Source organism: Sebastes umbrosus, chromosome 14 (genome assembly GCF_015220745.1).
Source record: "Sebastes umbrosus isolate fSebUmb1 chromosome 14, fSebUmb1.pri, whole genome shotgun sequence".
NCBI lineage: Eukaryota > Metazoa > Chordata > Actinopteri > Perciformes > Sebastidae > Sebastes > Sebastes umbrosus.
In genome coordinates this window covers 31,985,919-32,013,632 of record NC_051282.1, presented here as the reverse complement: position 1 = coordinate 32,013,632, position 27,714 = coordinate 31,985,919, and the positions used below count along the sequence as shown (strand labels likewise).

At 42.2% G+C, this 27,714-nt stretch overlaps 2 protein-coding genes across 6 annotated transcripts in view; both read right to left on the bottom strand.

Moving 5' to 3' along the window:
• LOC119502315 (GTPase IMAP family member 7-like) overlaps window positions 1-27,714 on the bottom strand; it is a 40,189-nt gene that overhangs the window by 9,266 nt on the left and 3,209 nt on the right. Inside the window, exon 1 of one of the 5 annotated variants that reach the window (XM_037793204.1) lies at window positions 944-1,125. The exons of 1 other annotated variant lie outside the window; for it this stretch is intronic. In XM_037793204.1, the coding sequence (XP_037649132.1) occupies window positions 944-995 (52 nt within the window). In that variant the 5' untranslated portion in view covers window positions 996-1,125. Of the gene's footprint in view, window positions 1-943; window positions 1,126-21,220; window positions 21,838-27,714 lie in introns of those variants that run through there. 3 more of the 5 variants (XM_037793203.1, XM_037793202.1, XR_005210041.1) reach the window with 3 other exon arrangements.
• LOC119502314 (GTPase IMAP family member 7-like) lies at window positions 16,951-21,158 on the bottom strand. Its single transcript, XM_037793201.1, has 2 exons — window positions 20,254-21,158; window positions 16,951-18,114 (listed from the first exon to the last, which is right to left on the bottom strand). The coding sequence occupies exons 1-2, from the start codon at window positions 20,276-20,278 to the stop codon at window positions 17,351-17,353; spliced, it is 789 nt and encodes a 262-aa protein (XP_037649129.1). The 5' UTR covers window positions 20,279-21,158; the 3' UTR covers window positions 16,951-17,350.

Here is a 27,714-nt window from a genome sequence, read left to right as displayed (position 1 = left end):
TGGACCAGATACTTAAACATTATTTGGATGGCTGTTATGAAGTTGCAACTGATGATTATAATACATTGTTAAATTGTTAATAAATACTTTTCTAGACCATCTATATACATTATTTGGATAGACAGGTGATACTTTGTCAATGGTTAAAACAAATTCTTAAAAGTACAAATCATTTGGTAATCATTAACAAATACTTTATATAGTATATAAAATGTAATGTGTAAGACAATAAACTGTTAAAAATAGTTTACTAATGAAATCAGAATGTAATTTTATAGAATTTATAAACAAATTATTTAATATTACACAAACAACTGATAAAAAAAACTGAAATTATAGCATTACTAATAATTAGTAAACATTATTATAATTTCATTGTTTATTAACAGTAAAATAACGATTAACTAAGTTTAATTAACTATCTATTTAACATTTATAAATGGTTATTTCATAAGAAAGTTTAAAACAAACTTTATGCAGAATCAAGTCACATTAGTTTGGGTTTCAAAAATGTCCCTAAAAATGTGAAACCTCACTCTTGATGTGTGTCTTTAAAGTTATAAAATATGAACCTTCATAGTTGTGGGTGTCTAGTAGGTCAGTGAAATAGATAAACATGAAGGGTTAAAGAGCTGGTTTCTGTCAGAAATACATCTGCAAACATCATAGATGAAACTGATCAAACTTAAATTCAGCTGTGTGAAGATAATAAAACTCTCCACTACAGATATATACACTATATTACATCTCTAGACTTCAACAAAAATTTAAATTGAAAGATAGTTTCTGTCAAAATTAGTTCAAATTGACCCAAAACACAATGGAGCAACAACGAGAGGTTAAGAAAAAAACTGAGCTGTTGAGGAGTTGCTGGTTTATATTCAAGAAAATAAATATTGTTCCATATATCAAACCCAGACCCTGAGAGAAGATATACACTTACTAGCCACTAAAGGGAGTTCACTGGCCACCTCTGTCTTGGAAAAAAAGCTCATTTTTGATGTCTTGTCTCTGTGGATGTCTTCTTCTGACTATTATAATATCCATTCCTCATTTTATATTATAGCCTGCTTCCAGTTCCCTCCCCTGGAATACTCATCACCTGTTTCTAGCTGAGAGCTGACCAGTCACAAGTCAAATTGTAGCTGATTGCAACAAATCAGGGGGCTGAGCTGAAGTACATTAAGTAGAGTACACCTCCACAAGTCTACCTCACCAATGTGAAATTTGAAGTTGTAGTTTTGTTAACTAAACCTAAAGAAGTTGTAGTTTTACTGCTTAAACCTAAAGAAGTTGTAGTTGTGTTGTGTAAAGCTAAAGAAGTTGTAGTTTTGGTTGTGTAAATCTAAAGAAGTTGTAGTTTTATTGCCTAAACCTAACGAAGTTGTAGTTTTACTGCTTAAACCTAAAGAAGTTGTAGTTTTGTTGTGTAAACCTAAAGAAGTTGTAGTTTTGTTGCATAAACTTAAAGAAGTTGTAATTTTGTTGCCTAAACCTAAAGAAGTTGTAGTTTTACTGCTTAAACCTAAAGAAGTTGTAGTTTTGTTGTGTAAACCTAAAGAAGTTGTAGTTTTGTTGCATAAACTTAAAGAAGTTGTAATTTTGTTGCCTAAACCTAAAGAAGTTGTAGTTTTATTGTCTAAATCTAAAGAAGTTGTAGTTTTGTTGTCTAAACCTAAAGAAGTTGTAGTCTTGTTGTTTAAACCTAAAGAAGTTGTAGTTTTGTTGTCTAAACCTAAAGAAGTTGTAGTTTTGTTGCCTAAACCCAAAATAGTTGTAGTTTTGTTGCCTAAATTTAAAGAAGTTGTAGTTTTGTTACCTAAACCTAAAAAGTTGTAGTTTTGTTGCCTAAACCTAAAGAAGTTGTAGTTTTGTTGCCTAAACCTAAAGAAGTTGTAGTTTTTTGGTTAAACCTAAAGAAGTTGTAGTTTTATTGCCGAAACCTAAAGAAGTTGTAGTTTTACTGCTTAAACCTAAAGAAGTTGTAGTTTTATTGTCTAAACCTAAAGAAGTTGTAGTTTTGTTGTGTAAACCTAAAGAAGTTGTAGTTTTATTGTCTAAACCTAAAGAAGTTGTAGTTTTGTTGTCTAAACCTAGAGAAGTTGTAGTTTTGTTGTCTAAAACCAAAGAAGTTGTAGTCTTGTTGCTTAAACCTAAAGAAATTGTAGTTTTGTTGCCTAACCCAAAATAGTTGTAGTTTTGTTGCCTAAATTTAAAGAAGTTGTAGTTTTGTTACCTAAACCTAAAAAGTTGTAGTTTTGTTGCCTAAACCTAAAGAAGTTGTAGTTTTGTTGCCTAAACCTAAAGAAGTTGTAGTTTTTTGGTTAAACCTAAAGAAGTTGTAGTTTTATTGCCTAAACCTAAAGAAGTTGTAGTTTTACTGCTTAAACCTAAAGAAGTTGTAGTTTTATTGTCTAAACCTAAAGAAGTTGTAGTTTTGTTGTGTAAACCTAAAGAAGTTGTAGTTTTATTGTCCAAACCTAAAGAAGTTGTAGTTTTGTTGTCTAAACCTAGAGAAGTTGTAGTTTTGTTGTCTAAAACCAAAGAAGTTGTAGTCTTGTTGCTTAAACCTAAAGAAGTTGTAGTTTTGTTGTCTAAACCTAAAGAAGTTGTAGTTTTGTTGCCTAAACCCAAAATAGTTGTAGTTTTGTTGCCTAAATTTAAAGAAGTTATAGTTTTGTTACCTAAACCTAAAAAGTTGTAGTTTTGTTGTCTAAACCTAAAGTTGTAGTTTTGTTGCCTAAACCTAAAGAAGTTGTAGTTTTTTGGTTAAACCTAAAGAAATTGTAGTTTTATTGCCTAAACCTAAAGAAGTTGTGGTTTTGTTGTCTAAACTTAAAGAAGTTGTAATTTTGTTGCCTAAACCTAAAGAAGTTGTAGTTTTATTGTCTAAACCTAAAGAAGTTGTAGTTTTGTTGCCTAAATTTAAAGAAGTTGTAGTTTTGTTACCTAAACCTAAAGAAGTTGTAGTTTTGTTGCATATACTTAAAGAAGTTGTAGTTTTGTTGCCTAAATTTAAAGAAGTTGTAGTTTTGTTACCTAAACCTAAATAAGTTGTAGTTTTGTTGTATATACTTAAAGAAGTTGTAGTTTTGTTGTCTAAACCTAAAGAAGTTGTAGTTTTTTGGATAAACCTAAAGAAGTTGCAGTTTTGTTGCCTAAACCCAAAATAGTTGTAGTTTTGTTGCCTAAACTTAAAGAAGTTGTAGTTTTGTTACCTAAACCTAAAAAGTTGTAGTTTTGTTGTCTAAACCTAAAGAAGTTGTAGTTTTGTTGTCTAAACCTAAAGAAGTTGTAGTTTTGTTGCCTAAACCTAAAGAAGTTGTAGTCTTGTTGCTTAAACCTAAAGAAGTTGTAGTTTTGTTGTCTAAACCTAAAGAAGTTGTAGTTTTGTTGCATAAACCTAAAGTTGTAGTTTTGTTGCCTAAACCTAAAGAAGTTGAAGTTTCGTAGCCTAAACCTACAGTTGTAGTTTTGTTGCCTAAACCTAAAGAAGTTGTAGTCTTGTTGCTTAAACGTAAAGAAGTTTTAGTTTTGTTGCTTTATCCTAAAGATGTTGTAGTTTTGTAGTTTTGTTGTCTAAACCTAAAGAAGTTGTAATTTTGTTTTAGCTTAAACCTAAAGAAGTTGTAGTTTTGTTGCCTTCACCTAAAGAAGTTGTAGTTTTGTTGCCTAAACCTAGAGAAGTTGTAGTTTTGTTGCCTAAACCTAAAGAAGATGTAACTTTTGTTTTACTTAAACCTAAAGAAGTTGTGGTTTTGTTGCCTTAACCTAAAGAAGTTGTAGTTTTGTTGCCTAGACCTAAAAAAGTTGTAGTTTTGTAGTCTAAACGTGAACCCAGTAAATATGAAGTTGCAACTTTTTAGCGTAGCTTAGCATCAAGACTGGAAACAGGGGGAAACAGCTAGCCTGGCTCTGTCCAAAGGGAACACCTACCAGCAGCTCTAAAGCTCACTGATTAACACGTAATATCTGGTTTGTTTAATCTGTATAAGAATTTAAGTATGAAAACAATTATTTGTCAAATAATTTGGTAAATAGTTTGACCAAGGCCCTGTTCAGACCTGGTATTAACATGCGTCCTGAGTGATCTGATCACAAGTGGACAACTCTACGTACAGGTGTGAACACACTCAAGACGCATTGAGATCTGATCTTTCAGACCACACTCAGAGGTGGTCTGGGCCTCATATGACCAGGTCTCACTGTGGTGAATAGACAAGTAGACACAAACGCTTGTCAGCCTCGCAGCATGGAAATGGCCTCCGTGCTCTACTGTATTGTCGGTACATTATTATCATACTGTCGGTGATGTGTCGTGAGAAAACTGTCTGACATTTACAATAAACTACCTCATAATTACGAGAAAACATTGCGTAAATATGAGAAAACTCAGAATGACAAGATCAGGATCTCAGAATTACGAGAAAACTGTCTCATTATCACAAGAAAAGATCTCATATTTATGAAAATATCACCTTTTTATTCACTAAGGTTTTTAACCTTCGTCATCTTGGTATTTGGCCGTCACCATCTTGGTTTTTAACCTTCACCATCTTGGTATTTGGCCGTCGTCATCTTGATTTTTGGATGTCACCATCTTGGTTTTTGGATGTCCCCGTCTTGGTATTTGGCCGTCGTCATCTTGATTTTTGGATGTCACCATCTTGGTTTTTGGATGTCACCATCTTGGTTTTTAACCTTCGCCATCTTGGTTTTTGCACGTCACCGTCTTGGTTTTTGGATGTCACCATCTTCGTTTTTGGCCGTCACCATCTTGGTTTTTGGATGTCACTGTCTTGGTTTTTGGCCGTCACCGTCTTGGTTTTTGGATGTCACCGTCTTGGTTTTTGGATGTCACCGTCTTGGTTTTTGGATGTCACCGTCTTGGTTTTTGGATGTCACCATCTTGGTTTTTGGCCGTCACCGTCTTGGTATTTGGATGTCACCATCTTGGTTTTTGGATGTCACCATCTTGGTTTTTGGCTGTCGCCATCTTGGTTTTTGGCCGTCACCGTCTTGGTTTTTGGATGTCACCGTCTTGGTTTTTGGATGTCACCGTCTTGGTTTTTGGCTGTCACCTTCTCGGTTTTTGGATGTCCTCGTCTTGGTTTTAGGCCGTCACCGTCTTGGTTTTTGTATGTCACCGTCTTGGTTTTTGGATGTCACCATCTTGGTTTTTGGATGTCACCGTCTTGGTTTTTGGATGTCCCCCTCTTGGTTTTTGGCCGTCACCATCTTGGTTTTTGGATGTCACCGTCTTGGTTTTTGGATGTCACCATCTTGGTTTTTGGCTGTCGCCATCTTGGTTTTTGGATGTCACCGTCTTGGTTTTTGGATGTCACCGTCTTGGTTTTTGGATGTCCCCCTCTTGGTTTTTGGCCGTCACCATCTTGGTTTTTGGATGTCACCGTCTTGGTTTTTGGCTGTCACCGTCTTGGTTTTTGGCCGTCACCATCTTGGTTTTTGGATGTCACCATCTTGGTTTTTGGCCGTCACCCTCTTCGTTTTTGGCCGTCACCATCTTGGTATTTGGATGTCACCATCTTGTTTTTTGGCCGTCGCCGTCTTGGTTTTTGGCCGTCCCCGTCTTGGTTTTTGGCCGTCACCATCTTGATTTTTGGATGTCACCGTCTTGGTTTTTGGATGTCACCGTCTTGGTTTTTGGCTGTCACCATCTTGGTTTTTGGATGTCACCATCTTGGTTTTTGGCCGTCACCCTCTTCGTTTTTGGCCGTCACCATCTTGGTATTTGGATGTCACCATCTTGTTTTTTGGCCGTCACCATCTTGGTATTTGGATGTCACCATCTTGTTTTTTGGCCGTCGCCGTCTTGGTTTTTGGCCGTCCCCGTCTTGGTTTTTGGCCGTCACCATCTTGGTTTTTGGATGTCACCATCTTGGTTTTTGGCCGTCACCCTCTTCGTTTTTGGCCGTCACCATCTTGGTATTTGGATGTCACCATCTTGTTTTTTGGCCGTCGCCGTCTTGGTTTTTGGCCGTCCCCGTCTTGGTTTTTGGCCGTCACCATCTTGATTTTTGGATGTCACCGTCTTGGTTTTTGGATGTCACCGTCTTGGTTTTTGGCTGTCACCGTCTTGGTTTTTGGATGTCACCATCTTGGTTTTTGGCCGTCGCCATCTTGGTTTTTGGCCGTCACCGTCTTGGTTTTTGGATGTCACCATCTTGGTTTTTGGCCGTCGCCGTCTTGGTTTTTGGATGTCACCATCTTGGTTTTTGGATGTCACCATCTTGGTTTTTGGATGTCACCATCTTGGTTTTTGGCCGTCGCCATCTTGGTTTTTGGATGTCACCGTCTTGGTTTTTGGATGTCACCATCTTGGTTTTTGGATGTCACCGTCTTGGTTTTTGGATGTCACCATCTTGGTTTTTGGATGTCACCATCTTGGTTTTTGGCCGTCGGCATCTTGGTTTTTGGCCGTCACCGTCTTGGTTTTTGGATGTCACCGTCTTGGTTTTTGGCCGTCACCGTCTTGGTTTTTGGATGTCACCGTCTTGGTTTTTGGATGTCCCCGTCTTGGTTTTTGGCCGTCACCGTCTTGGTTTTTGGATGTCACCGTCTTGGTTTTTGGATGTCACCGTCTTGGTTTTTGGCCGTCACCATCTTGGTTTTTGGATGTCACCATCTTGGTTTTTGGCCGTCACCCTCTTCGTTTTTGGCCGTCACCATCTTGGTATTTGGATGTCACCATCTTGTTTTTTGGCCGTCGCCGTCTTGGTTTTTGGCCGTCCCCGTCTTGGTTTTTGGCCGTCACCATCTTGATTTTTGGATGTCACCATCTTGGTTTTTGGATGTCACCATCTTGGTTTTTGGCCGTCGCCGTCTTGGTTTTTGGATGTCACCGTCTTGGTTTTTGGATGTCACCATCTTGGTTTTTGGATGTCACCGTCTTGGTTTTTGGATGTCACCATCTTGGTTTTTGGATGTCACCATCTTGGTTTTTGGCCGTCGTCATCTTGATTTTTGGATGTCACCATCTTGGTTTTTGGATGTCACCATCTTGGTTTTTAACCTTCGCCATCTTGGTTTTTGCACGTCACCGTCTTGGTTTTTGGATGTCACCATCTTCGTTTTTGGCCGTCACCATCTTGGTTTTTGGATGTCACTGTCTTGGTTTTTGGCCGTCACCGTCTTGGTTTTTGGATGTCACCGTCTTGGTTTTTGGATGTCACCGTCTTGGTTTTTGGATGTCACCGTCTTGGTTTTTGGATGTCACCATCTTGGTTTTTGGCCGTCACCGTCTTGGTATTTGGATGTCACCATCTTGGTTTTTGGATGTCACCATCTTGGTTTTTGGATGTCACCGTCTTGGTTTTTGGATGTCCCCCTCTTGGTTTTTGGCCGTCACCATCTTGGTTTTTGGATGTCACCGTCTTGGTTTTTGGATGTCACCATCTTGGTTTTTGGCTGTCGCCATCTTGGTTTTTGGATGTCACCGTCTTGGTTTTTGGATGTCACCGTCTTGGTTTTTGGATGTCCCCCTCTTGGTTTTTGGCCGTCACCGTCTTGGTTTTTGGATGTCACCGTCTTGGTTTTTGGATGTCACCGTCTTGGTTTTTGGCCGTCACCATCTTGGTTTTTGGATGTCACCATCTTGGTTTTTGGCCGTCACCCTCTTCGTTTTTGGCCGTCACCATCTTGGTATTTGGATGTCACCATCTTGTTTTTTGGCCGTCGCCGTCTTGGTTTTTGGCCGTCCCCGTCTTGGTTTTTGGCCGTCACCATCTTGATTTTTGGATGTCACCGTCTTGGTTTTTGGATGTCACCGTCTTGGTTTTTGGCTGTCACCATCTTGGTTTTTGGATGTCACCATCTTGGTTTTTGGCCGTCACCCTCTTCGTTTTTGGCCGTCACCATCTTGGTATTTGGATGTCACCATCTTGTTTTTTGGCCGTCACCATCTTGGTATTTGGATGTCACCATCTTGTTTTTTGGCCGTCGCCGTCTTGGTTTTTGGCCGTCCCCGTCTTGGTTTTTGGCCGTCACCATCTTGGTTTTTGGATGTCACCATCTTGGTTTTTGGCCGTCACCCTCTTGGTTTTTGGATGTCACCATCTTGGTATTTGGATGTCACCATCTTGTTTTTTGGCCGTCGCCGTCTTGGTTTTTGGCCGTCCCCGTCTTGGTTTTTGGCCGTCACCATCTTGATTTTTGGATGTCACCGTCTTGGTTTTTGGATGTCACCGTCTTGGTTTTTGGCTGTCACCGTCTTGGTTTTTGGATGTCACCATCTTGGTTTTTGGCCGTCGCCATCTTGGTTTTTGGCCGTCACCGTCTTGGTTTTTGGATGTCACCATCTTGGTTTTTGGCCGTCGCCGTCTTGGTTTTTGGATGTCACCATCTTGGTTTTTGGATGTCACCATCTTGGTTTTTGGATGTCACCATCTTGGTTTTTGGCCGTCGCCGTCTTGGTTTTTGGATGTCACCGTCTTGGTTTTTGGATGTCACCATCTTGGTTTTTGGATGTCACCGTCTTGGTTTTTGGATGTCACCATCTTGGTTTTTGGATGTCACCATCTTGGTTTTTGGCCGTCGGCATCTTGGTTTTTGGCCGTCACCGTCTTGGTTTTTGGATGTCACCGTCTTGGTTTTTGGCCGTCACCGTCTTGGTTTTTGGATGTCACCGTCTTGGTTTTTGGATGTCCCCGTCTTGGTTTTTGGACGTCACCGTCTTGGTTTTTGGATGTCACCGTCTTGGTTTTTGGATGTCACCGTCTTGGTTTTTGGCCGTCACCATCTTGGTTTTTGGATGTCACCATCTTGGTTTTTGGCCGTCACCCTCTTCGTTTTTGGCCGTCACCATCTTGGTATTTGGATGTCACCATCTTGTTTTTTGGCCGTCGCCGTCTTGGTTTTTGGCCGTCCCCGTCTTGGTTTTTGGCCGTCACCATCTTGATTTTTGGATGTCACCATCTTGGTTTTTGGATGTCACCATCTTGGTTTTTGGCCGTCGCCGTCTTGGTTTTTGGATGTCACCGTCTTGGTTTTTGGATGTCACCATCTTGGTTTTTGGATGTCACCGTCTTGGTTTTTGGATGTCACCATCTTGGTTTTTGGATGTCACCATCTTGGTTTTTGGCCGTCGCCATCTTGGTTTTTGGCCGTCACCGTCTTGGTTTTTGGATGTCACCGTCTTGGTTTTTGGCCGTCACCGTCTTGGTTTTTGGATGTCACCGTCTTGGTTTTTGGATGTCCCCGTCTTGGTTTTTGGCCGTCACCGTCTTGGTTTTTGGATGTCACCATCTTGGTTTTTGGATGTCACCATCTTGGTTTTTGGATGTCACCGTCTTGGTTTTTGGCCGTCACCATCTTGGTTTTTGGATGTAACCGTCTTGGTTTTTGGCCGTCACCATCTTGGTTTTTGGATGTCACCGTCTTGGTTTTTGGATGTCACCGTCTTGGTTTTTGGATGTCACCGTCTTGGTTTTTGGATGTCACCGTCTTGGTTTTTGGATGTCACCGTCTTGGTTTTTGGCCGTCACCATCTTGGTTTTTGGATGTCACCGTCTTGGTTTTTGGATGTCACCATCTTCGTTTTTGGCCGTCACCATCTTGGTTTTTGGATGTCACTGTCTTGGTTTTTGGCCGTCACCGTCTTGGTATTTGGATGTCACCATCTTGGTTTTTGGATGTCACCGTCTTGGTTTTTGGATGTCACCGTCTTGGTTTTTGGATGTCACCATCTTGGTTTTTGGCCGTCACCGTCTTGGTATTTGGATGTCACCATCTTGGTTTTTGGATGTCACCATCTTGGTTTTTGGCTGTCGCCATCTTGGTTTTTGGCCGTCACCGTCTTGGTTTTTGGATGTCACCGTCTTGGTTTTTGGATGTCACCGTCTTGGTTTTTGGCTGTCACCTTCTCGGTTTTTGGATGTCCTCGTCTTGGTTTTAGGCCGTCACCGTCTTGGTTTTTGAATGTCACCGTCTTGGTTTTTGGATGTCACCATCTTGGTTTTTGGATGTCACCGTCTTGGTTTTTGGATGTCCCCCTCTTGGTTTTTGGCCGTCACCGTCTTGGTTTTTGGATGTCACCGTCTTGGTTTTTGGATGTCACCGTCTTGGTTTTTGGCCGTCACCATCTTGGTTTTTGGATGTCACCGTCTTGGTTTTTGGATGTCACCATCTTGGTTTTTGGCTGTCGCCATCTTGGTTTTTGGATGTCACCGTCTTGGTTTTTGGATGTCACCGTCTTGGTTTTTGGATGTCCCCCTCTTGGTTTTTGGCCGTCACCGTCTTGGTTTTTGGATGTCACCGTCTTGGTTTTTGGATGTCACCGTCTTGGTTTTTGGCCGTCACCATCTTGGTTTTTGGATGTCACCATCTTGGTTTTTGGCCGTCACCCTCTTCGTTTTTGGCCGTCACCATCTTGGTATTTGGATGTCACCATCTTGTTTTTTGGCCGTCGCCGTCTTGGTTTTTGGCCGTCCCCGTCTTGGTTTTTGGCCGTCACCATCTTGATTTTTGGATGTCCCCGTCTTGGTTTTTGGCCGTCACCATCTTGGTTTTTGGATGTCACCATCTTGGTTTTTGGATGTCACCATCTTGGTTTTTGGCCGTCACCCTCTTCGTTTTTGGCCGTCACCATCTTGGTATTTGGATGTCACCATCTTGTTTTTTGGCCGTCACCATCTTGGTATTTGGATGTCACCATCTTGTTTTTTGGCCGTCGCCGTCTTGGTTTTTGGCCGTCCCCGTCTTGGTTTTTGGCCGTCACCATCTTGGTTTTTGGATGTCACCATCTTGGTTTTTGGCCGTCACCCTCTTCGTTTTTGGCCGTCACCATCTTGGTATTTGGATGTCACCATCTTGGTTTTTGGCCGTCGCCGTCTTGGTTTTTGGCCGTCCCCGTCTTGGTTTTTGGCCGTCACCATCTTGATTTTTGGATGTCACCGTCTTGGCTTTTGGATGTCACCGTCTTGGTTTTTGGCTGTCACCGTCTTGGTTTTTGGATGTCACCATCTTGGTTTTTGGCCGTCGCCATCTTGGTTTTTGGCCGTCACCGTCTTGGTTTTTGGATGTCACCATCTTGGTTTTTGGCCGTCGCCGTCTTGGTTTTTGGATGTCACCATCTTGGTTTTTGGATGTCACCATCTTGGTTTTTGGATGTCACCATCTTGGTTTTTGGCCGTCGCCGTCTTGGTTTTTGGATGTCACCGTCTTGGTTTTTGGATGTCACCGTCTTGGTTTTTGGATGTCACCGTCTTGGTTTTTGGATGTCACCATCTTGGTTTTTGGATGTCACCATCTTGGTTTTTGGCCGTCGCCATCTTGGTTTTTGGCCGTCACCGTCTTGGTTTTTGGATGTCACCGTCTTGGTTTTTGGCCGTCACCGTCTTGGTTTTTGGATGTCACCGTCTTGGTTTTTGGATGTCACCATCTTGGTTTTTGGATGTCACCATCTTGGTTTTTGGCCGTCGCCATCTTGGTTTTTGGCCGTCACCGTCTTGGTTTTTGGATGTCACCGTCTTGGTTTTTGGCCGTCACCGTCTTGGTTTTTGGATGTCACCGTCTTGGTTTTTGGATGTCCCCGTCTTGGTTTTTGGCCGTCACCGTCTTGGTTTTTGGATGTCACCGTCTTGGTTTTTGGATGTCACCGTCTTGGTTTTTGGCCGTCACCATCTTGGTTTTTGGATGTCACCATCTTGGTTTTTGGCCGTCACCCTCTTCGTTTTTGGCCGTCACCATCTTGGTATTTGGATGTCACCATCTTGTTTTTTGGCCGTCGCCGTCTTGGTTTTTGGCCGTCCCCGTCTTGGTTTTTGGCCGTCACCATCTTGATTTTTGGATGTCACCGTCTTGGTTTTTGGATGTCACCGTCTTGGTTTTTGGCTGTCACCATCTTGGTTTTTGGATGTCACCATCTTGGTTTTTGGCCGTCGCCATCTTGGTTTTTGGCCGTCACCGTCTTGGTTTTTGGATGTCACCATCTTGGTTTTTGGCCGTCGCCGTCTTGGTTTTTGGATGTCACCATCTTGGTTTTTGGATGTCACCATCTTGGTTTTTGGCCGTCGCCGTCTTGGTTTTTGGATGTCACCGTCTTGGTTTTTGGATGTCACCATCTTGGTTTTTGGATGTCACCGTCTTGGTTTTTGGATGTCACCATCTTGGTTTTTGGATGTCACCATCTTGGTTTTTGGCCGTCGCCATCTTGGTTTTTGGCCGTCACCGTCTTGGTTTTTGGATGTCACCGTCTTGGTTTTTGGCCGTCACCGTCTTGGTTTTTGGATGTCACCGTCTTGGTTTTTGGATGTCCCCGTCTTGGTTTTTGGCCGTCACCGTCTTGGTTTTTGGATGTCACCATCTTGGTTTTTGGATGTCACCGTCTTGGTTTTTGGCCGTCACCATCTTGGTTTTTGGATGTAACCGTCTTGGTTTTTGGCCGTCACCATCTTGGTTTTTGGATGTCACCGTCTTGGTTTTTGGATGTCACCGTCTTGGTTTTTGGATGTCACCGTCTTGGTTTTTGGATGTCACCATCTTGGTTTTTGGATGTCACCGTCTTGGTTTTTGGATGTCACCGTCTTGGTTTTTGGCCGTCACCATCTTGGTTTTTGGATGTCACCGTCTTGGTTTTTGGATGTCACCATCTTCGTTTTTGGCCGTCACCATCTTGGTTTTTGGATGTCACTGTCTTGGTTTTTGGCCGTCACCGTCTTGGTTTTTGGATGTCACCGTCTTGGTTTTTGGATGTCACCGTCTTGGTTTTTGGATGTCACCGTCTTGGTTTTTGGATGTCACCATCTTGGTTTTTGGCCGTCGCCGTCTTGGTTTTTGGATGTCACCATCTTGGTTTTTGGATGTCACCGTCTTGGTTTTTGGATGTCACCATCTTGGTTTTTGGATGTCACCATCTTGGTTTTTGGCCGTCGCCATCTTGGTTTTTGGCCGTCACCGTCTTGGTTTTTGGATGTCACCGTCTTGGTTTTTGGCCGTCACCGTCTTGGTTTTTGGATGTCACCGTCTTGGTTTTTGGATGTCCCCGTCTTGGTTTTTGGCCGTCACCGTCTTGGTTTTTGGATGTCACCGTCTTGGTTTTTGGCCGTCACCGTCTTGGTTTTTGGATGTCACCATCTTGGTTTTTGGCCGTCGCCGTCTTGGTTTTTGGATGTCACCATCTTGGTTTTTGGATGTCACCATCTTGGTTTTTGGCCGTCGCCGTCTTGGTTTTTGGATGTCACCGTCTTGGTTTTTGGATGTCACCATCTTGGTTTTTGGATGTCACCGTCTTGGTTTTTGGATGTCACCCTCTTGGTTTTTGGATGTCACCATCTTGGTTTTTGGCCGTCGCCATCTTGGTTTTTGGCCGTCACCGTCTTGGTTTTTGGATGTCACCATCTTGGTTTTTGGCCGTCACCGTCTTGGTTTTTGGATGTCACCGTCTTGGTTTTTGGATGTCCCCGTCTTGGTTTTTGGCCGTCACCGTCTTGGTTTTTGGATGTCACCATCTTGGTTTTTGGATGTCACCATCTTGGTTTTTGGATGTCACCGTCTTGGTTTTTGGCCGTCACCATCTTGGTTTTTGGATGTCACCGTCTTGGTTTTTGGCCGTCACCATCTTGGTTTTTGGATGTCACCGTCTTGGTTTTTGGATGTCACCGTCTTGGTTTTTGGATGTCACCGTCTTGGTTTTTGGATGTCACCGTCTTGGTTTTTGGATGTCACCGTCTTGGTTTTTGGCCGTCACCATCTTGGTTTTTGGATGTCACCGTCTTGGTTTTTGGATGTCACCATCTTGGTTTTCGTCACAAGAAAAGCCCTCCATTATTTTGTCTGCTTGTTCTCTTCCTCCCGGCAGTATTGGTAGACTTGTTTTCAGTGAAGAATAGCCGCTTATTCGGAGATAAACATTTAATTTCCTTTAAATTCTTCAGTGCCCTGTTATTTTGTTATTTAAAAGCTTTTACTATGAAACAGCAAAATCAGGAAATGTTGGGTTTTCATGAGCGGCAACTTAACACGACTTACAGCGGTGGTAAAAGTTAAACTGTAAAATAGAGCAGATCTGAAAGTACAAACGGGGACGCAGGAGAGAAACTAAACCTGAAACTAAACGCAAATCAGCGCGGCATGGTTTGAATCCACGCGGCCAAAAGTGCCAATAGAAAAGCTCGACTACACGCTGGCATACGGGAGACGTTTCAGTTGGTTGCAATCTGCAACCTCACCGCTAGATGTCACCAGATTCTACACACTGCACCTTTAAAATCTATAAATCAAATTATATCGGTTACAAGGTACGGCCTTACCGGGAAAATTATTCATATTACTATATGATAGTTATACAAATATTAGGGCTGTCAATCGATTCAAAATATTTAATCGCGATTAATCGTATGATTGTCCATACCTAATCACAAATTAATCTCACATTTGTATCTGTTCAAAATGAACCTTAAAGGGAGATTAGTCCAGTATTTAATCCTCTTATCAACATGGGAGTGGGCAAACAAGCTGCTTTATGTAAATTAATGTATATATTTATTATTGTAAATCAATTAACAACACAAATCAATGACAGATATTGATCCAGAAACCCTCACAGGTACTGCATTTACCATAAAACAATATGCTCCAATCATAACATGGCAAACTGCAGCCCAACAGACAACAACAGCTGTCAGTGTGTCAGTGTGCTGACTTGACTATGATTTGCCCCAAACTGCATGTGATGATCATAAAGTGGGCATGTCTGTAAAGGGGAGACTCGTGGGTACCCATAGAACCCATTTACATTCACACATCTGGAGGTCAGAGGTCAAGGGACCCTTTTTAAAATGGGAATGACAGTTTTTCCTCCCCAAAATGTTGCGTAAGTTCGGAGTGTTATTTAACCTCGTTAGGGCTGTCAAAGTTAACGCGATAATAACACGTTAAACACGTCAAATTCATTTTAATGACACTAATTTCTTTAACGCAACTTGTGATTTTTAGGTTACAGCGGCTCAGTTTTAAAGCTAGAGTGAAGACCCTGGTATCAAAGTAAACTATAAAACCTGATGAATCCATTGGTACCAACCAGGTCAGACTAGCTGGTCATGAAGGAGGTGAATCTAGAGAAGGCTGCTTGTATTTTATGGCCTTAATTTCTTCTTTTATATTGAAACGCTGAACATCTGTTTATTAGTTCTAATGAGTGTCGTGAGACTAATTCACAGATAACTGAGTGAGGCCTGCTGCTGGTTTTAGCTGAAACACTGGTATCCTGACCCTCCAACAGCAACAACATAACCAGATTATGGTCAGTACACAACGTGAGTTCATCCTGTTTCAATGGCAGAGTGTTCTCCAGCTGGCAGACGCAGTCATCCCACCAGTTCATCAGCATTCTTCACAACAGAGTCAGTTCTGTTGGGCTGATGTTGTTTATTTTCTACAGAACCTGGAATCTGAAATAACTCTGGGAAAAGCCTTTAGCAGTTTACCACCACACACTTAAGCATCATTGTATTTCCACTACCAGACGATGTCACATAGAAACGAACGGCTGTGCTACCAGATCGTCCTGGCATCATTTCATCATTTTTTTTATGATTACTAAACAGATGTTTTAATGTCAGGATGTATATATCTGCTTCATCTGAGTCTATGAGGAGGTAGAAGGAAGTTACCGCTTTTATTGTGGTAGTCTGAGTAACGTGACGTCATATCTTTTATTGTGGTAGTCTGAGTAACGTGACGTCATATCCGTTCCGTATCCGTCAACCAAAACAAAGCTCAGAGAGTGTAAAACGTTGGAGGGTCGTCGTGGATACGACCTGCACCCTCACATGTTAAATCCAGCGTGGTAAACACTACACATCCAGTAAAGGATGGAAACACTTTGGGTTTCACACATTGACAGGAAAAGCAGAGCTAGACAGAGCAGAGCTACAGCTGCATGCTAACTTTACGGTATGGAGGTAACGTTATGGTATGGCGGTAACGTTATGGTATGGTGGTAACGTTATGATATGGCGGTAACGTGGCGGTGGAGCCGGCCGTCGCTCTCGTCTCCGTGGTCAAATGGGCCGACGCTACGACTGTAGAGCACCCAGATACCAACATTTGTGTTTTCTGCATTGAAACGGCCCCGATGGAGCTGACCATGGATGATAAAGAGAACTACGTCTACGTCTGCTTTTAAAAATAAGGTGTTAACAAAGGGAACTGTATATATTAAATACATCTATGGAAATCAGACTGATGGATTATATTCACCAGAAGTATAAAACATTACATGTCTCTTATAAATTAAAAAGAGAATCCCACTAATCTGTGAGGGAAATGTCTTTATTCTTTGATTTCTGGGTTGATGGATAATCAATGTAATCAATAATTCCTGCCAATGATCCTGATATATTTGACTTCAGGACGTCTCTGACTTCAGACATGCTGAAAATCAAACATTTTACTGGATTCATTTAGAGATTTTACAAAGTAAAAGTCTCTAGAAGTGGATGATTCTACTTGTTCCCTTCATGGTCTAGAGGTAAACAAGTTAACAACAATCACTATAAATCAGAATATAGAATCAGCACCAGAGTCTGGTGATAGTATTGATCAGGAGACGTAGCACCAAACATAAATGTTTCTACATTACAGCTTCATAGTTACTACACATGGTGCTCTCTTTAACCCAGCGCTCTTCTTTTTATTTACACCATCAACTTTCTTTACTTGGGCTGAACTGATCTGTTCCACAGAAGCCTACAAGTAGCTGTGTTTGTGTCTGACGGATCATTATGGGATGCCTGGAGCTCAGAGGTCTGGTGAGTCCCATAATCTAGAGAACATTAACGTTTATTGACTGACTGGCAAGTCGTTCACTCAGCTTCGGGTTAACCATCGACTGTCACACACACGACTCTAAAATCATTCTGCTCCATCATCCTGAAAATCAATCCTGTACTTTGCTTTGGTAACATTAAAAAAAGGACAAATACTGAACAGTTTAGTTTGCATCGTCTTTATTTGCTGGTGATTTTGTTGTATAAAACTTTTCCTCTCCAATGATTTAAAATCAACATTTGTCTTTAGAAAGAGTACAGGAACATAATGTCTGTTAATATTTGATTAATCATCATTTCATGCATTCATTCATTGCATTTGACATTTATTCATTACTATATATATTTAAATGTTTTTATAACACAAACAAGCTAACCGATCGAGGCAGCAGTAGATCAGCAACTCCCGTGTTCTGAGAGGTAAAATCACTGTTTTTTTTAAAGGAGTCTGGTGGCTTTGATAGATAACAGCTTCAGTTCTCGCCGTGTGAAAAAGCAAAAATAAAGATGAAAAACACCACTTTGATTTCCCTGTTTCATAACTTTTTGAATTTTGGTTGGTTTCACTTCACTATATCGCACACTTTCTTCACCAAACCATCAACTTTAGCGAGCACTGAACTTGCCACATCCTCACCCACCAAGCCAGATAAAAGCCTGTGAACCACGTTACGCAGAACTTGTTCTTCCTTTGGGCCGTCACCTTTAAATTTCTCCATTTCCTGCACTTTGACTTCCTGTACCTTTCTCAACATGTCACAGGTGTAAATAGGCTCCTCTCCGTTTTTCCGAACCATGTTGTTGATCTTCTTCAGGAGCTCAGGCACTTGGTCGGGGAACTTCTTGCCCGTGTTGTCAAAAGTATGGTGGCCAACGATGTTGCCTTTGAGGAAGGTCTTCTGTACGTCTTCGTCCTTGGGTTGAAATTCATCTCCGCCGGTGAACAAGGCCAAAGTGTAATTCTTGGACTCTGGACCAAAAATCTCCTGAATGATTTCCATCGTGCGTTTGTCCCCGTCTGTGGGACGGTTTGACTTCATCACCAGCAGGAACACATGAGGACCAGGAGCAGCGGCTGCAATGCATTCCATGATGTCTTTCTTTACCTGGTCTTCACCTTTCTCTGTATGCATCAGACCTGGAGTATCGATGACAACCAGTTGTTGTCCATTAAACTCTCTCTCCTCTATCTTGCACTCTGTTGTCTGTGAGGAAGCCGTCGTCTGAGTCAAACCAGGTCTCCCCAGGAGGACGTTCATGGCTGAAGTCCTCCCACCTCCAGTCATTCCAACGAGCAGAATCTTCAACGTTGGTGGCACCTTCATTTCTGTCGGAGGATTTAAACACTCATTATTAAAACAGAAACGTCTTTTGATTGGTTCAAAAATATTCCTGTACTTTTGGTAACGCTTCATTTTACAGGTCCCCAAGTTTCATGGTAATTAGGAGATAATTAACCTGTTTGGAATTACTGCCAAATTACCCCAATATTTACCTCAAAATATATCACTGAATACTATAAACATGATTTACTAATTATATGCCAAATAAGGTTAAAATAGGGCCCTGAGGCTGAGAAGCGGCTGCTCTTCATCGGAGGAGGAAAACTAATAGAAGACACTTCTGATCACCATGGTTACTGATCGTCTCCACAGATGTAACCTGGTAGCTGATGTCATGATTCAGAGAGTTTATTAAGACATTTATTATTATCTATTTTAGGGATGCACCGATGCCGATTTTTCAGATCGAATATTTACATATGGGTACTCTGGAAATGTATTCATTAAATTACCAGCTGTTGGGAAATAGCGGATGATTATAATAAAGTAATTTTTGAGGCACACTTTTTATTTGTTCATATAGAGTGCTACAGGAGTCCTAAAACCCAGAAATGAGTTATAGCATTTCTTCACTTCCTGTTCCCTCGTCTGGAAGTCAACGGGTTTTTAGTTAGATGTCTGAAATAACGTCTCTGGTTAACACGAGCTGAAGACATTTTAACGCTTAGTTCTACGACATAAAATACGTCACTAAATATGCCGCTGGTGAATTTTGGATATGTCTTAAAAAAGGCGGTTGCTAACAGACGGACTTTAAACTTTTGGAAAAACAGTCAGTCCAAGTCGTCCAATCACGGAGGAGCAATCAAGAGCATCCGTTATAAATAGTTGGTCAGTCGTGGCGGCTGTGATTTTGTTTGAACAGCTCGCCGCCGTGTCTCCGTTTAGCCTAATAAATGTGTTGGTGATCTAGAATGGAGGTTATCCACCAGGAGACTGGGCCAGGTCTGGTCTTCTATCGTGGACCACGGATACCGAAAGAGCAGGGTGCGGTTTTCATCCAGTCGGCTCAATTAGCAAGGTTTACTTCTATTTTTGTTTCTTTCAGGTAACGTCAGTCGTAGCTCTTATTTCAAGAGGTTTGGTCTTCTAAGTTCCTTCTCAATAAAAAACTTCATTTTACCAATCCCAGCTGGTTTTATGGTGCTTCCCCCCAAACGAGCTTGTATAATTAAGTTACCAAGTAATCCAACAGCTATGCCAAGGCATCTTATTCATTCCTTTTTAAGAATTAAACATACATGCAGTTACTTCATAACATGACATCAAATAGCAATGACAGATAAATACAGTTTCCTTGATTATTCTCACTGTAATTAAGTGTCACTCAAAAATAATTAATAAAGTTAGTAGTTGAAGGTTAAAAGCTGACAAATGTAAGTACTGATTTTTGCAAATATTGATAATTTTTAATTTGCACTAGATTTGTCTAAAGAGTTTAATCACAATAAAAAGAAATTTACATATTTATATTATTATATTTTCTATTGCATAATGTGTAGAAAGGTGTTAAATATGTCAATCAATCAAGTCAAACTATATACAATATTTACACACACAATATAACACAATGCAATTATGGCAAATATAAATATATATTTTTATGAATATAAATAATGAGATGCTGCAAAATACATCTGTAAAACTACAAAACACAGTAAAATCAGTAAAAGTAGAGACTTAAATGCAATGAAATATAATCACTACCTGAGTATATAAGAGTACTGTATATGAAGTATACTCACTACCCTGAGTATATAAGAGTACTGTATATGAAGTATACTCACTATCTGAGTATATAAGAGTACTGTATATGAAGTATATACTCACTACCCTGAGTATATAAGAGTATTGTATATGAAGTATACTCACTACCTGAGTATATAAGAGTACTGTATATGAAGTATACTCACTACCTGAGTATATAAGAGTACTGTATATGAAGTATATACTCACTACCCTGAGTATATAAGAGTACTGTATATGAAGTATACTCACTACCTGAGTATATAAGAGTACTGTATATGAAGTATATACTCACTACCTGAGTATATAAGAGTACTGTATATGAAGTATACTCACTACCTGAGTATATAAGAGTACTGTATATGAAGTATACTCACCAGGCTGAAGAAGTTTGCTGGACATCTTGTCTTGTAAAAGCAGGCAGTAGATGTATGATGTCTTGTTGCTGTTGATGTCTTGTTGAAATAGTTTCAGTCATTTCATCTTTATATATTATAAAGTCTGTTTAGTCCCCTCCCCCTTAAACACATGTCATCTGTTACCTAGCCAGTTTGAGCCAACCAGTCACAGGTCAGAAAACCAAAATGGAGCTGCAGGCAGCAAATCAGTGGCCAAACAAATGTGCATCAAACAAAAGTGCATCTCATGTTGGGCTTGACCACTACTCTACTCCATGTTTTAGTTCTACTCATGTTTAGGTTGTTTTTACGGTGGATTTTGTATTTTATATACCCTAAAACTTCCAATTAAAAGACCCAATTAAACGCAAAGTCCCTTTTACTCGCTGGGTGTGCCTACGTGTTTTAAACGTCGGGTAACTTTTGTCAATATGGACGTTACACGTCGTTAGATCGGTTAGATTCTCCACAATTCAATCGTCCAGTTCATTTAACAGAAACCACGAGCACCACAGTATAATTCATTCAGGTTTATGGTGCTGTTGATCGCCGCTGCAGTGAAGATGTTGTTTTTGAAAGGCTAAACGCCAACAAATAGGGATTGAAGCAGTGTTTTGTTGGCTTGAAGCATGTTGTGATGATTACAGTACATCAATCTGATTTTTTGGGCCGTCGCCATCTTGGTTTTTGGGGTCATCGCCATCTCGGTTTTTGGTCGTCACCCTCTGGTTTTTAGCTGTCGCCATCATGGTTATTGGCTGTCGTCATCTTGGTCTTTTGACCGTCGCCATCTTGGATTTTTGCCTTCGCCATAATGGTTTGTTGTCTCCGCCATCTTGGTCTTTCGGCCGTCGCCATCTTGGTTTGTGGTCGTCGCCATCTTGGATTTTGGCCGTCGCCATCTTCTTTTTTTGCCGTCGCCATCTTGGTTTTTGGCTGTCGCCTCTTTGTTTTTGGCTGTCGCCATCTTGGATTTTTGCCGTCGCCATCTTGGATTTTTGCCTTCGCCATAATGGTTTGTTGTCTTCACCATCTTGGATTTTGGCTGTCGCCATCTTGGTCTTTCGGCCGTCGCCATCTTGGTTTGTGGTCGTCGCCATCTTGGATTTTGGCTGTCGCCATCTTGGTCTTTCGGCCGTCGCCATCTTGGTTTGTGGTCGTCGCCATCTTGGTTTTTGGATGTCGCCATCTTTGTTTTTGGCTGTCGCCATCTTGGATTTTTGCCTTTGCCATAATGGTTTGTTGTCTTCGCCATCTTGGATTTTGGCTGTCGCCATCTTGGTCTTTCGGCCGTCGCCATCTTGGTTTGTGGTCGTCGCCATCTTGGATTTTGGCCGTCGCCATCTTCTTTTTTTGCCGTCGCCTCTTTGTTTTTGGCTGTCGACGTCTTAGGTTTTGGTTGTCACCATCTTGTTTTTTTTGGTCGTCGCCATCTTGTTTTTTTGGGTCGTCGCCATCTTGGTTTTTGGCCGTCACCGTCTTGGCTTTTGGCCGTCGCCATCTTGGTTTTTTGGTCGTCACCCTCTGGTTTTTGGATGTCGCCACTTGGTTTTTAGCCTTATGCTAAAATTGATAAAATTACACTTTTTCCTCATCAATCTACACGCAATACACCACAATGACAAAGTGGAAACAGAATTTTAGAAATTTTTGCAAATTTATTAAAAAGGAAAAACTGAAATATCACATTGACATAAGTATTCAGACCCTTTGCTATGATACTTGAAATTTAGCTCAGATGCCTCCCATTCCCCTCGATCATCTTTGAGATGTTTCTCCACCTTGACTGGAGTCCACCTGTGGTAAATTCAATTGAATGGACATGATTTGGAAAGGCACACACCTGTCTATATAAGGTCTCACAGCTGATAATGCATATCAGAGCAAAAACCAAACCATGAGGTCGAAGGAACCGCCTGAAGAGCTCAGAGACAGGGTTGTGTTTAGGCACAGATCTGGGGAAGGCTACAAAAAAATTCTGCAGCATTGAAGGTCCCCGAGAGCCCAGTGGCCTCCATAACTCTTAAATGGAAGAAGTTTGGAACAACCAGGACTCTCACTAGAGCTGTCCGCCCGGCCAAACTGAGCAATCGGGGGAGAAGGGCCTTGGTAAGGGAGTTGACCAAGAACCCGATGGTCACTTTGTTGAGCTCCAGAGATCCTGTGTGGAGATGGGAGAAACTTCCAGTAGGACAACCCTCACTGCAACCCTTCACCCATCTGGGCTTTATGGCAGACTGGCCAGATGGACATGAAAGCCTGCTTGGAGTTTGCAAAAAGGCACCTAAAGGACACTCAGACTGTGAGACACAAGATTGTCTGGTCTGATGAAACCAAGATTGAACTGTTTCGCTGATGTGCAAAGCTTGTCACGTCATACCTAAGAAGACTCGATGCTGTAAAGTTGCTTCAACTCATTACTGAGTAAAGGGTCTGAATACTTAAGTCAATGTGATATTTCAGTTTTTCCTTTTTAATAAATTTGCAAACATTTCTAAAATTCTGTTTCCACTTTGTCGTTGTGGTGTATTGCGTGTACATGATTAGGGAAAAAAGTAATTTTATTGATTTTAGCATAAGGCTGTGACATAACAAAATGTGAAAAAAGTGAAGGAGTCTAAATACTTTCTGAAGGCACTGTAGTATGTCAGAAAAATGCAAAAAAGTCACAGTATAGTATGTCGACATTTTTTTAAAAAGGCATAATATAGTATGTCAAAAACACTGCAAAAAAATTCACAGTATAGAACGTTGAAATAAATCACCTCAGCATCTTTTGGGTGCGGGCGAGACGGGCCAGTGGTGCGCCCGACCCCGCAGGGCCCACCTCAGCCGGCGCGCGAAAAAAACGCAGTATATTATGTAAAAAAATAAATGCAGAAAAGTCACAGTATATTATGTCAAAAAGAAAACAAAGAAGTCACAGATTAGTACTTTGAAATAAATGTCACAGGACAATATGTTGAAAAACTCTTCTATCTTGTAATCTTCACGTGTGGCGTGGGCCTAATCTGACATAATGACCATCATAACCAATAAAAACATGTGTAGTCTGAACCAGAGGCTGCAGACACAATGGTGCTTTGAGCTAAATTACCTATCAAGTTTTTATGATGTAGCAGTTACCCCATAAAATATATTTAATGAATATCAAATATCACAAAATAAGCTGCCGAAACTGTCACGTACATCCTGATGTATCAGTCAGAGATCAGATTAAACTAATAAACCCAGGAGAGGACAAAGACAAATGAACTCAGTCATTACAGCTCAGTGAGAGTCCTCAGACCGTGGTGGTGAACTGACTGATATCCAACACAATGACTGGGCATCACTTTAGCATATCAGCACTTTGCATTGTCAATATGTCAGCAAATATTGGCAAATATTGGCAAATATTGGCAAATCCATCCGTCCAAGATATGTGTTTCCATTATACGACTCATGTTGATAAGACTCCTCAGAAGGTGGAGGTGAACTCTGCCAGAACTGATATGATTCCTCAGAACAGCACTCCCTTCAGACCTGATAACACCGCTCTACCAGAGAGGAGGGTTTTCTGATTTATTGTGATCGTTGTTAACTTGTTTAAAACTTTCTTAACACTTGACCATGAAGGGAACAAGTAGAATCATCCACTTCAAGAGACTTTTGCTTTGTAAAATCTCTAAATGAATCCAGTAAAGTGTTTGATGTTCAGCATGTATGTAGTCAGAGATGTCCTGAAGTCAAACATATCAGGATCATTGTCAGGAATTATTGATTACATTTATTATCCAGCAACCCAGAAATCAAAGAATAAAGACATTTCCTTCACAGATTAGTGCTATTTTCGGCCGGCTCGACCGCCATACCATAACGTTTCCTGCTAACTTCTTCGCACCTTTTTTTTTAAAAATATTTTTGCAGACATTTTTCTGCCTTTTTTGGACATTTTTCAGACTCTCTTTTTCAGAAATATTTCAGACTTTTATTCAGACATATATCAGCCATTTTTGCAGACTTTTGTTTGAACATATTTCTGCCTTTTTTAGGCCTTTTTTTGGCCATATTTCGTACATACTTTGGCATTTTTTCCACATTTTTTTTCAGACATTTTTTGAACATATTTTGGCCTTCTTAATATTTTCTTTTGGACACATTTTGGCCTTTTTCAGACATTTTTTGGACATCTTTTGGTCTTTTTTAGAAGTTAGCATGCAGCTTTAGCTCTGCTCTGTCTAGCTCTGCTTTTCCTGTCAATGTGTGAAACCCAAAGTGTTTCCATCCTTTACTGGATGTGTAGTGTTTACCACGCTGGATTTAACATGGGAGGGTGCAGGTCGTATCCACGACGACCCTCCAACGTTTTACACTCTCTGAGGTTTGTTTTGGTTGACGGATATGGAACGGATATGACGTCACGTTACTCAGACTACCACAATAAAAGTGGTAACTTCCTTCTACCTCCACATAGACTCAGATGTATATCCATTCTGGTATTAAAACATCTATTTTAGAAATTTTTAAAAAGAAAAATGGCGATACATAGATGAGCCGATATTTTTCCCACCCCTAGTAAATATGTATACTGATATTCTTCTCATATATGTTCATATAATCAGTGTTTCTGCCCTGCTGCACTTCATTGTGCTTCACGTCGTACTGTGATTCATTCCAGCTGATGATGAGTGATTTCAGAGCATGTTAGGAGAAGCCCTGGACCAGGCTCAGACACAATACACCGGCTGTTATTGTGTGTAGATGTTATCATTCACACACAACTGTCAATACTGATAAGATCCTTTCAACAGATTTCCTTGACATGCCCTTCCAAAGAACTTGGAGGGAAACTGATATGATTCCCCAGAACAGCTCTCCCTTCATACCTGATAAAACAGCTCAACAATCACTCTGGTATCGTTTTACCAGGGAGGAGCGGGTCAACATCTCTCTCAGCGTCTTTCTGTCTTTCTATTTACTCTCTACTTTGTTTTATTAGGTTTTCTAACTCCCACTGGGGGATTTTCTTCCCTCCATGAGGAGGATCTGTGAGGCTGAACGCAGCTTCATGTGCACTATTTAATGAGGTGCTGCCCTCTGCTGGTCACAGAGGAACACACAGCGAGTAGTGACCACATCCAGCTAGTAGTGACCACATCCAGCTAGTAGTGACCACATCCAGCTAGTAGTGACCACACCCAGCGAGAAGTGACCACACACAGCGAGTAGTGACCACATCCAGCAAGTAGTGACCACACACAGCGAGTAGTGACCACATCCAGCGAGTAGTGACCACAGCCAACGAGTAGTGACCACATCCAGCTAGTAGTGACCACATCCAGCTAGTAGTGACCACATCCAGCTAGTAGTGACCACACCCAGCGAGAAGTGACCACACACAGCGAGTAGTGACCACATCCAGCAAGTAGTGACCACACACAGCGAGTAGTGACCACATCCAGCGAGTAGTGACCACAGCCAACGAGTAGTGACCACAGCCAACGAGTAGTGACCACACACAGTGAGTAGTGACCACATCCAGCAAGTAGTGACCACACACAGCAAGTAGTGACCACATCCAGCGAGTAGTGACCACAGCCAACGAGTAGTGACCACATCCAGCGAGTAGTGACCACAGCCAACGAGTAGTGACCACAGCTAGCGAGTAGTGACCACATCCAGCGAGTAGTGACCACACACAGCGAGTAGTGACCACATCCAGCAAGTAGTGACCACACACAGCGAGTAGTGACCACACACAGCGAGTAGTGACCACACACAGCGAGTAGTGACCACACCCAGCGAGAAGTGACCACACCCAGCGAGTAGTGACCACAGCCAACGAGAAGTGACCACACCCAGCGAGTAGTGACCACATCCAGCGAGTAGTGACCACAGCCAACGAGAAGTGACCACACCCAGCGAGTAGTGACCACATCCAGCTAGTAGTGACCACATCCAGCGAGTAGTGACCACATCCAGCTAGTAGTGACCACACACAGCGAGTAGTGACCACACACAGCGAGTAGTGACCACATCCAGCTAGTAGTGACCACACACAGCGAGTAGTGACCACAGCCAACGAGTAGTGACCACAGCTAGCGAGTAGTGACCACATCCAGCGAGTAGTGACCACATCCAGCAAGTAGTGACCACACACAGCGAGTAGTGACCACACACAGCGAGTAGTGACCACACCCAGCAAGTAGTGACCACACACAGCGAGTAGTGACCACACACAGCGAGTAGTGACCACACACAGCGAGTAGTGACCACACACAGCGAGTAGTGACCACACCCAGCGAGAAATGACCACACCCAGCGAGTAGTGACCACATCCAGCTAGTAGTGACCACACACAGCGAGTAGTGACCACACACAGCGAGTAGTGACCACACACAGCGAGAAGTGACCACACCCAGCGAGTAGTGACCACATCCAGCTAGTAGTGACCACATCCAGCTAGTAGTGACCACATCCAGCTAGTAGTGACAACACCCAGCGAGAAGTGACCACACACAGCGAGTAGTGACCACATCCAGCAAGTAGTGACCACACACAGCGAGTAGTGACCACATCCAGCGAGTAGTGACCACAGCCAACGAGTAGTGACCACAGCCAACGAGTAGTGACCACACACAGTGAGTAGTGACCACATCCAGCAAGTAGTGACCACACACAGCAAGTAGTGACCACATCCAGCGAGTAGTGACCACAGCCAACGAGTAGTGACCACATCCAGCGAGTAGTGACCACAGCCAACGAGTAGTGACCACAGCTAGCGAGTAGTGACCACATCCAGCGAGTAGTGACCACACACAGCGAGTAGTGACCACATCCAGCAAGTAGTGACCACACACAGCGAGTAGTGACCACACACAGCGAGTAGTGACCACACACAGCGAGTAGTGACCACACCCAGCGAGAAGTGACCACACCCAGCGAGTAGTGACCACAGCCAACGAGAAGTGACCACACCCAGCGAGTAGTGACCACATCCAGCGAGTAGTGACCACAGCCAACGAGAAGTGACCACACCCAGCGAGTAGTGACCACATCCAGCTAGTAGTGACCACATCCAGCGAGTAGTGACCACATCCAGCTAGTAGTGACCACACACAGCGAGTAGTGACCACACACAGCGAGTAGTGACCACATCCAGCTAGTAGTGACCACACACAGCGAGTAGTGACCACAGCCAACGAGTAGTGACCACAGCTAGCGAGTAGTGACCACATCCAGCGAGTAGTGACCACACACAGCGAGTAGTGACCACATCCAGCAAGTAGTGACCACACACAGCGAGTAGTGACCACACACAGCGAGTAGTGACCACACACAGCGAGTAGTGACCACACCCAGCGAGAAGTGACCACACCCAGCGAGTAGTGACCACATCCAGCTAGTAGTGACCACACACAGCGAGTAGTGACCACACACAGCGAGTAGTGACCACAC